Genomic DNA, 11,287 nt, shown 5'->3' with positions numbered 1-11,287 from the left:
TGGAAGAGTTTCGAAGGATTTGGAGACAACCAGCACGAAAGCAAATTGTGCCAGGTGGACAAACATTACTTTGGCCCTGACATCTAGGTAAAAAAAATGAATATTTTTATTAATTTATTTAAAAAGACTATTGTTATGGAATAAAAGGAGAAGTACAACAAATGACTAGAAACGTTCATTATTTGTTAGGAAAATGTTTTATTAACTCCCTCTGCACATTACACACTTTTGACGTTGCCCACGTAGACAAACATACAGAACACATGGTACTGCACAAGACAACGACGATTTTTAGTGAAAACCGATGTAAGTGTTAGTTTATGCGAGGGTAGAATGGTGATTTCAGAGTTTTTCTTTGTTGTGAAAGTGGAAGAATTTGGGGCGAAATTCTCCAAAGAATTGCATAATCGTCAATGGTGAAAGAAGGGTACGTCCGTCGGAGCGAGGGAAGAAACCGTAGAAGGTGTTATCCAATCAGATAACAAACATTTGTACCGTCGTCGTCGACATTGCGGAGGGAGGGAGAACGGTAGAACCTCTAATCGAAGGTAAGAGCATACATCTGTTGTCGTATGGCCTTCGACATTGAGGTAAACGAAATCGGAAATCGAACGTTGATGAATTGTTGATCTGTTGTTGTGTGCATTAATGGTTGTTTGTTGGTCCATGGTAGGATCGTGGGTGGGAGTGAGTTTGGGTTTGTGACACATGTTCATGTTGTGAATAGGTAACCAGTTTTTTGAACCTGGGTAACCACTTTTCCCGTTCAGCGACCTCCAAAAAGAGACAAGGCAACGACAATTAATTTCACCTACATTTGAAATATTACAGCGGTTATCACTACCAACCGCTATAAAGCACTAGTGGAATTGGGTTTGGTTTTGTGACACATGTTCATTCTATGTATATATAGGTAACCAGTTTTTTGAACCTGGGTAACCACTTTTCCCGTTCAGCGAACTCCAAAAAGAGACAAGGCAGCGACAATTAATTTCACCTACATTTGAAATATTACAGCGGTTATCACTACCAACCGCTATAAAGCACAAGTGGGATTGGGTTTGGTTTTGTGGCACATGTTCATCCTGTGTATAGGTAACCAGTTTTTTGAACCTGGGTAACCACTTTTTTGAACCTGGGTAACCACTTTTTTGAACCTGGGTAACCACTTTTCCCATTCAGCGAACTCCAAAAAGAGACAAGGCAGTGACAATTAATTTCACCTACATTTGAAATGTTATAGCGGTTATCATTACCAACCGCTATAAAGCACCATTGTGGGTGGGATTGGGTTTGGTTTTGTGACACATGTTCATCCTAGGTAACCAGTTTTTTGAACCTGGACACTTTTTTGAACCTGCGTAACCACTTTTCCCGTTTAGCGAACTCCAAAAAGAGACAAGACAACGACAATTAATTTCACCTACATCTGAAATTTTTCCACCGAAAATTTTTGTCATGTCGACACTGAAATTATTTGTCATGTCACCACCATGACGCCACACCTATGCCACTTATACAGCGTCAAAAGTGTGTAAGATGCAGAGGGTGTTAATATATCTGAGACCTATTTGTTATGGTGGAGTAATTAGGGTTCGCAATGAGAGCCCCTTTTCCTGTTCCGGCTTTGATGTGTTGCATCGCTTCGGGGTTCACTTCGGGAATAACCAGCGCCAGATTCTCGTCCATCCCAAATACGGAGCTATTGTCTACCACCACCGTACCCCGATCCACCGCAGCGGGGCCGAACTTCTTGCTGATGGAGCCGCCGGCGCTGAAGAGCGCGATGTCGACGCCGTCCAAGCTATCCGCGGTGAGCTCCTCCAGGACGTAGTCCCTGTCCTCGAAGACGATGCGGCCGCCGGCGGAGCACTGCAAGGCCAGCATTTTGATGGATCGGTAGGGGAAGTCGTGGTCGGAGAGGAACTCCTGGCCAACGGCGCCGGTGACGCCGACGACGGCGATGGCGGGGCCGTCATCGCGGAGGGGCATTCGGACCCTGGTGGGCCCCGAGGTGGGCTTTGGCCTTGCCGGAAGGAGGCCCGATAAGAGGTGGTTGTGGCGCGAAACGGACGTTGAAGCCATCACGCTTTTGGCGTTGGTAGGGTAAGAAGATGCATGTTGTTATTTGGCGGCTGGTAATGAATAGTAACAATACACTCTCAACTTAAGTGCCGTGTTTTAAATATGAGAATAAAAAATATTTTATAAATATTAAAATCAAAATGTAGTATTTTGTAAAATCTAAAAAATTAATTTTAAATGTTAGAGAAATAACCTACCTCGTCGAACACCATTAGATATTTATAATATATTAGTTTATAAATAGACACTGGGTATCAAATTTGTTAAGAAACATATTAATATTAATATATTGTTATTAGTAGTAATGTTTTTCCTGTTATTCTTACACGTCTTTGTTAGAGACACAATATTTATTCATTTAGTCATATTAACCTAGTTTTATGTTTACTGGTTATTTTCTCAAATATATTAAAGAAATAAATAAATACGATTCTGTATATGTAAAAGGTGTGAAAAAAATTAAAAAATAAATAAAATTAGTAAAGATATCGAAGAAACTAGACGCGTTAATGCTTAAGGATGGTATAAAGCTAGACACCACAATATTCTGCGGATTGTTCACTCTTCCATTGACTCAATAATTTAATTTAATAAATGGCGCAAGAACCAAGAATTTTCTTTGAGATTTCAAATCAATTTCAGATTTTTGACCTTTTCATAATATATATTCATATAAATCTATAAATTTTATTTTATAAATCATTTTTATAAAATTAAGTTAGATTAAAGTTATTTTTTATGATAATTATTTGAAGTTGAAGTTTAATTTATTGAAAGTTTGTTGAGTATAATGTGTTATTGGCTATCATACTATTATTAGATCATCCATGACATGAGGATAGTGTTTTATAAAATTGAATTGGATTTAAAGTTTATTTATTAAAACTTAAATACGCGTAATAATGATATAAACCTAGATTCCATAATTATTTTGCAAATTGTTGACTACGTCTCTGACCAGAACATAGCTGTAAAAGATATTTTGAGAAAATTGAAAGACTTTTCCAAAAGTTGATTATGTTTATATTGTGGTAGAAATGGTACAAACAAAGGCACTGAGAGTTGCAGAGAAAGGGAGAAAATTGATTCCAATGTCAGGAAGTCCTTCATCATTGGTCGTGTCTACTTCTCTAACAAAGTATGATGTGTTTCTCAGCTTCAGAGGGAAAGACACACGTGACAACTTCATTAGCCACCTTTATGCAGCACTGCAAAGGAAGAACATAGAAGCATATATTGATTACAGACTACGCCGGGGCGAAGAAATTTCACCTGCACTGCTCTCTGCAATAGAAGAATCAAAGATTTATGTCGTCGTTTTCTCAAAAAACTATGCATCTTCCACATGGTGTTTGAATGAACTCACTAAGATACTTGAATGCAAGAAGAGATATGCAAGGGATGTGATACCTATTTTCTACAAGGTGGATCCATCAACTATTAGGAAGCAGGAAGAAAGATACAAAGAAGCATTCGATGACCATGAGCAGCACTTTAAGCACGACATGGACAAAGTGCAAGGATGGAAGGATGCTCTCACCGAAGCTGCTGGACTTTCAGGCTGTGATTCAAAAGTCACCAGGTCATTATATTTTTTACACGCGCTTTCGAGATAATCAGGATCTCTTTTCATTTACTAAAATTGTGTTCATCTCACCATAAATCAAGTGTTTCTTTTTTTTTTTCATTTCTCTTAGTTGGTCATGGATCTGAACCATATCACATGTTATAGCTTAACTTTGTACCTACAAGTCTGCTCCCTAGTATCAGAAGTCAGTAACGGTTACTGTAGAATTTCTGCGATCATGATTTGCAATTACTAAACCAGCCAAACTAATATAGGAAGATAACGTCCAAAACTTACCTTCAACTTTTTAATTTATTTATTTTATCCAGAACTCGAAACTAGAATCGATATTTGAATCTATTCAATGATTTTCACTCTTCTTGACTTTGAAATTTTTCTTTAGTTTAGTTTAGCTTTTGTGCTTGAATTCTTATACTTTATTTTCTAAATCATCTGCCAGGACAGAACACATACTTGTTGAAAAAATTGTGGAAGATATTTTGAGAAAATTGAATCTTTATTCCACCAGTTATGATCAAGGAATCATCGGCATTGAAAAACATATTGAAGGAATTCAGTCCTTGTTGCATCCTGAGTCACCGGATGTTCGGATCATAGGAATTTGGGGCATGGGAGGAATAGGAAAAAGTACAATTTGTGATCAAATATATCACAAATTGGCATTGCAGTTTGATTCCAGCAGCCTTGTTTTAGACGTTCAAGAAAAAATACAAAGAGATGGAGTAGACCGTATCAAAACAAAATATGAGTCTGAGCTTCTAAAGGAAGAGAAATCCCCTTATCTATCATATTACAATGAAAGGCTCAAACGGAAAAAGTTTCTCCTCATTCTTGATGACGTTACCGATTCAGCTCAACTTCAAAAATTAATAGGAGGGAGTGATAGCTTTGGGCAGGGCAGTAGAATCATTATGACCAGTAGAGACAGAGAAGTGCTTAAGAATGCTGGAGCTGATGATATCTACGAAGTTAAGGAGTTGAATTTTTATGATTCTATGAGACTTTTTAGTTTACATGCTTTTAAACAAAAATCTTCAGAAGAAATTGCTTACAGGGAACTGTCAGAAAAGGTGTTGAGATATGCAAAAGGGATTCCGTTAGCTCTCCAGATTTTGGGCTCATTGCTTTATGGCAGAACAAGAGAAGCATGGGAGAGTCAGTTGCAAAAGTTGAAAAAGGGCCAACATCTTGGTATTTTCAATGTATTAAAATTAAGTTATGATGGGCTCGAGGAGGAGGAGAAGAATATATTTCTTGACATAGCTTGCTTTTATAGAGGACGCGTGGAGATTGTGGTAGCAGAAACACTTGGTGACTGTGGTTTCTCTTCTAAGATTGGAATGGATATTCTCAAAGATAGGGGCCTAATATCTGTCTTTAATGATAGAATTGTGATGCACGATCTAATACAAGAAATGGGTCAAGAAATTGTTCGTAAAGAGTGTCCTGAGCATCCTGGAAAACGCAGCCGATTGTTGAATGCTGAGGAAATTTGTGAGGTTTTAAGAAAGAACAAGGTATATTCTGTTGTTACTTTGTGAAAAATTGCAAACTACTGTGTTGTCATTAAACATCCTGAAATACAACATTTCATGCTTTTTTTTCTAATTACATTGATTTACTTTCAGGGGTCAGATGCAATACAGTGTATATTACTAAAAATGAACAAAGTAAAAGAAGCTGTAGTACATGCACAAAGTTTCGAAAAGATGGACAATCTTAGGATGCTCTACACTGATTACGATCCAAATGTGTCTCTTGAATCATCTCTTGTAAGTCTGCCAGACACTCTAAAGATTCTTTATTGGAAAGATTTCCCTCAAAGATCTTGGCCTCCAAACTTTTGCCCACAAAATCTAGTGACCCTCGAAATGCCAAGCTGCCATCTTGAACAACTCTGGGAAGGAGATCAGGTTTTTCAAGTTATCTATGTTCCTTTGTGTTCTAAACTTTCAAAGATAAAAATAAATTATACAAGCAAGTTTTCTGTATTATACATCTACAGTTTTTCATTTGCAATTCCTTTGTGTCTTCTCCACATCATTCGATTTGAAATTTCTTTTATATGAACCACACAGTTATACATATATCATAAGAATCATACTCAGCATGTTTCTAATTAAAGATAATTATAAATTTAATAGTATGTAGAAGAGTTTGCATCTTTTTTTTAGGCATATCGTCTAATGGCCCATGAATGTATTGTGTACTCATATTCTTGATGATAGATATCTCCTCATATTGTTTGTTGATGATAGATATTTGTGTGTGTGTAGTCTCCTCTATTGTGTGAAAGATTTACTTTTTTTATATTGTTTGAAACGGCCCCACTTAATATAATCATACTTGCTTACAACTCCAGGATACATTACATAAGATATTGTAAGTCTAAATTCTCAAAATTATTTATATATTAATATACATCACAAAAATACTAATATTTGATTTAATTTTTTTTTAGTCCATATATTAATGGACAAAAATTAATTTCATTATCCAGATTTTCAAAAGTTCAACTTAGTCTCAACTTTTTAAAACAATTTAATGTGGTGATTCCAACTTTTTTTTAAATAATTCAATGTGATAACAACACATAACTTAGCAGTGGCAGAATCAGAATCAGTAAGGTAAAAATATTTTAATAAGGACAATATACTAGAAGGAATCACATTGAATTGTTTTTAAAAAAATTAGATCATATTGAAATTTTTAAAAATCTGAGTTGACTTTTGTCATTAATATAAAGACTAAAAAGATAATTAAACTTAAATAAAATATAATTTTCTAAACCTATTGCCATCTTATCATCGTCATCATCATCATTAGCCTCATAGATACAAACACTTGGCTAAATCATCACAACAACATTTCACTACTAGAGTTAAATTCTTTGGACGAGTTTATCTCGCTTGAACAACCTTATTTCCTAACCCAAAAGAAGACTTCTTTGCTTGAATGATTCCACATTGTTTGAGCGACAACAATTGCACATAAGAGAGAATTAATATGATCTCTCTCTTGCTCAATCAACCTCTTGTCGCTTGAACGAATGTCTCTAAAGAGAGAGACTTCAACTTCTTCCTCACTCAAACATTTTACATGTTGTAATATCCAACAAGACCTAGAAGCATAAAGTACACCACTTCATATGTTAGAGTTGAAAGTTTCGCATTAGGTAGAAATTGGTAAGATGAACAACATATAAAAATAATCCATAAACCTATTAGTTTAATATTTTGGATTGAAAGTGATGTTTTGATATTTTATATGAATTTGTTTAGAGTTCATTAATGCCAAATATTTCTTAAGTTTAAGTGATATTATCCAAAAATCATGATTTCACCAACAAAAACTAAGGATGAGTAGAAATAATTATTATTATTTAAAATTTTAAGATATTAATTATAGTTTCAAGATCTTATATAGTTTTTTAATATGAAAAGTAGTTATGTAAATAAAATGGAATTTTATATTTAATTATAATTTTCATCATTTCTGAAAATAAAAATTATATTTAATTTAATTACCCTATCTTCTTATTTTATCTTTAATAATACTTTAAAACCAAAAAAAAATATCGCATTGATAGAAGCCATGTAAAAAATATTAAAGAAACAAAGAAAACTTATAAGATAGAGGTAAGAAACTCCCAACGTGAAGAAATTTATGTTTAAACATTCTACTTATGAAACTTATGTGGTAAATCTTTATAATATTTAATTCCTATAATGAAAATTTTTAGGTTTAATTAAATTTTAAGTATCTTATAAATTTAGTTATTTTCAAATTGACTTTTTATTAATTTTCTTATTCTATCGAGTACTCAAAAAATTTATATTATTTAATTAAGTTCATGTTATTTAATTTTTTTTTATTAGTTAAGTGACTTGATTATTATATTGTCCTACGTGTTAAGTGAAGAAATGTAATGTTTTATGGTTAATATACTTATATTGTTGTTATTGTATAACTACAAGTGAATTTGAGAGGAATTATTGATAATAACAACTATCCTTTGTTATTTGTTACCAACATGAAAGTAACAAAAATTATCTACCAACTTATGTTATTAACGTAATATCGTTTTATATTAATTATAAATTTATATTTCTTAATACATAAAGACAGTAAGATCATATGACAAGATAATTTCGGTATCAACCAATTAACTCAAAAATTAAAAATGACATTTATTCTACTGGAAATATAAAAAATTTCAGTACTTAAATAATTAAAAAAATTAATAAAAAATTAAATAAAAATGTCTTATTAGATACTTAAAACCTAATTAAGTATTTTTTATTTATTATAACATAAACTTCAATATAATATGCAACAAAGTACAATTTATGTATTTAAGAAAATAAATTATGGAAAGATGGACTTATTTTAACTAAGGTTTAATTTTAACTCTCAGCCATTTTATTTTGTCAGTTGATACATGCATAATATAAAGTATTTCCACATTGTGATGGATTATAAATTACTATCATAAGTTTTTCAATACATTAGAAGTTTAGGTTAGAATTATTAGGTGATTTTTGTGATTTTGTGATTTAGCTAAAGCTTTGTGATTTTTATAAGTTTTTCAATACATTATAAAGTTTTGTGATTTTTGTTATTAGGGAACAAAAACACGTTAAGTTTTGTGATTTTTTTATAATAACTATAAAATTTATAGCCACAGTTTTATTAGTTCACAATGTGATTTTTTGAACAGTGGCTTTTAAGTAATGTAAAATATAAAGTCAATAGATGATGTAGCTAATAGTTTACCGAAGAAAAATAGATAAAGTAGTTTTTATTTGTTACCTAATTGGTTTACTATTTGTGGCAGAATTTACCAAAGTTGAAAAGGCTGGACCTGAGTGGTTCTCTGAAACTTACTAGAATACCAGACCTTTCTCTGTCACCAAATATTGAAGAAATAATTCTGACTTATTGTGAAAAGTTGATTCAAGTTCAGTCTTCCATATTCCTGAGCAAGCTCAGTTATTTATGTTTAGATTATTGTTATGATCTGAATAGTGTAAATATTCCCAGCAGCATTTTATCCACATCACCAGGATGGATTACTCTTTCCCGTTGTGGGAAGCTTAATATGTTTTCAACCAGTGAAGCCAGATTCCCTCATGTCATACTGGAGCGTCAACGTCATACTTTCTCAAGATTCCCTCGTAAGGAACCGGATATGATGAAAGAGATAAATTTCTCAGGACGGCGTGGTAAACGTCGACACCATGGTCCTTTTTTCCCAACTTGCAGTGAAATTTTCTCAATTACTTTTGACAGATATAATGAAGAAGAAGTGGCTAATAATACTATATGCTTAGAAGTGTTGACAGAAATCCAGGAAGGTGTGCCCTTAAACTTTTGTCTCAAGAAGCTCTGTCACTTAGATCTCTCTCACTGTTCTTCTCTAACAATCATTCCATTTGACCTTTCTGATATGAAATTCCTAAAGCATTTTTCTCTCCGTGGTTGCTCCAAATTGGAAAATTTACCCGAGATTCAGGACACGTTGGAAGATCTAGCGGTGCTCATCTTAGACGACACAGCCATACAGGCACTGCCTTCATCCTTGTGCCGTTTGGAAGGGCTTGAAGAACTGAGTTTGCGCAGTTGCTTGAATCTTGAGATTATTCCATCTTCCATTGGAAGCCTCACCAGACTATGCAAGTTACACCTTACCCACTGTAGTTCACTTCAAACTTTTCCAAGCACCATTTTCAATTTGAAGTTGAGGAAGCTTGATTTGGGTGGTTGCTCAAGGCTCAGGACCTTCCCAGATATCACGGAGCCGGCTCATACTTTTGCTCACATTAACTTAACATCTACGGCTGTTAAAGAACTGCCTTCCTCATTTGGCAATTTCGTTAATCTTCGATCCCTGGAGCTCCACAAATGCACTCATCTCGAGTCACTTCCAAACTCCATTGTTAATCTGAAGCTTCTCTCTAAACTTGATTGTTCGGGATGCCCCAAATTAACAGAAATCCCAAGACACATTGGTCGTTTGACGTCACTAATGGAACTGTCACTGCGTGATAGCGGAATCCTGAACCTTCCTGAGAGCATTGCTCATCTTTCAAGCTTGAAATCGCTTGATTTAAGCGACTGCAGAAAGCTTGAATCCATCCCACAGATTCCACCATTTCTAAAACAACTCGTGGTATTGGATTGCCCATCCATTAGAAGAGTGATGTCAAATTCTCTTGTTCGGAACCTCTCAAATTCCAAAGAGGGTGTATTCAAATTTCATTTCATCAATTCTCTACGACTGGATTCAGGTGCTCGAGCTAACATTGAGGAGGATGCAAGGCTTAGGATGGCCGATGATACATATAGATCTGTGTTCTTCTGTTTTCCAGGGAGTGCAGTTCCTCGTTGGTTCCATTTTCGTGGGAAGGGACATTCAGTGACTATAAATGAAGATTTAAGTTTTTGCACCGATGATAGGCTCACTGGTTTCTCTTTGTGCGTGGTTTTTGGAGTGTTAGATACGAATGATATTAAAGGTAGATATAGTTCTTTTCGTTACAGCCTAAAATTTGAATCTGATGATGATGGCACACAGATCATTCCAAATAATGATGTGTTAAACAGCTATTTCAAATGGGATGATGAAGACAGAGGTGTTGATCAAGATCACACATTCGTGTGGAAATTTAACTTGGAGTCCCTAAGGGCGAGCGGCATGAGCCTTAGGCTCTGTGATGCTCGCAGCTTCACTTTTGAGATCACTCCGTATGATTATAGCTTTGGGTGGCCAGATTACGAATCAGTGGTGAGAGAGTTGAAATCAGCTATCACAATAAAAGAATGCGGCATATGCCCTCTTTATACCAAAAAGAAAGATGATAAATATGGTGGTGTTGTTGAACATGAAGAATCAAGTGGAAGCAATGTTGCACGGTTTTCAAAAGAAACAAGGGAAGATAGGAAGAGGAAGGCCGAAAGCTAACCTGTAAAATACTCTTTCATTGGTGAGGATCTAAACTGGCTTATCGTTAATACTTCTAAATTAAAAGGTTCAACACGTTGAATTTTTATTATGAATTTCTCGTTTTTTAATTTGTTTTGTTTTATTTACATTTTCATTGGCATTTTAGGAGTGGATTCGTTCAATTGTTGACAAAGATTTCTATGTTATTGTTAGATATAGTTTGATGTTTCTCTTCAGCATGAGTTGGGTTGCTCTCTTGGGAAAACGGGTAATTTTCCACTAAAACAGAACCTAACAGAGCTAGGCCAGTTTAGCCTAATCTCCGAGCACAGCAAAAACAACTCACTTTTTTATTATTATGGGAGAAGATATTACAAATTGGGATATATAACAGTGAAGAAGGAGCGTTTAATTTATAACCCTCAAATCTTCTTCCCAAACAATGAACCCACCGATGTGGGACTTGGGATTAAGCCAAAATCAACAAATCTCCACCTTGACTTAATTTCAAGTCCCACCTAATACAAATCTTCTCAAAACATAACAAAAACAAACTTTGCAGTGCTTCAAATTTGCGCCTCCGGGCACCAACTTCAAATGTGCAAGATATTAACCAAGTCTAAACAATGTTCAAACTTGGCCCTTGTAACCACCTTGGTGAGCATATC

General features: G+C 34.6%; 1 protein-coding gene across 1 annotated transcript; it reads left to right on the top strand.

Moving 5' to 3' along the window:
* Positions 1 to 1,482: 1,482 nt before the first annotated feature.
* Positions 1,483 to 10,732, top strand: LOC137829542 (TMV resistance protein N). Its single transcript, XM_068636364.2, has 5 exons — positions 1,483 to 2,106; positions 3,121 to 3,667; positions 4,113 to 5,190; positions 5,302 to 5,586; positions 8,511 to 10,732. Exons 2-5 carry the CDS (start codon positions 3,123 to 3,125, stop codon positions 10,635 to 10,637), a joined length of 4,035 nt encoding a protein of 1,344 aa, XP_068492465.2. The 5' UTR covers positions 1,483 to 2,106; positions 3,121 to 3,122; the 3' UTR covers positions 10,638 to 10,732.
* The last annotated feature ends 555 nt before the right edge of the window (positions 10,733 to 11,287 follow it).

The sequence above is a fragment of the Phaseolus vulgaris genome, chromosome 7 (genome assembly GCF_051622355.1).
Source record: "Phaseolus vulgaris cultivar YP4 chromosome 7, ASM5162235v1, whole genome shotgun sequence".
In the NCBI taxonomy this organism is placed as follows: Eukaryota; Viridiplantae; Streptophyta; class Magnoliopsida; order Fabales; family Fabaceae; genus Phaseolus; species Phaseolus vulgaris.
The sequence above is the reverse complement of the archived record's forward strand: the minus strand, read 5'-3'. Positions and strand labels throughout refer to the sequence as shown.

Coding starts and splice junctions, on each gene's coding strand:
- LOC137829542 (XM_068636364.2), top strand. CDS start 3,123: ATGGTACAAACAAAGGCACTGAGAGTTGCAGAGAAAGGGAGAAAATTG. Junction 5,191..5,301: donor AGGTTTTAAGAAAGAACAAG/GTATATTCTGTT, acceptor ATTTACTTTCAG/GGGTCAGATGCAATACAGTG. Junction 5,587..8,510: donor AACTCTGGGAAGGAGATCAG/GTTTTTCAAGTT, acceptor TATTTGTGGCAG/AATTTACCAAAGTTGAAAAG.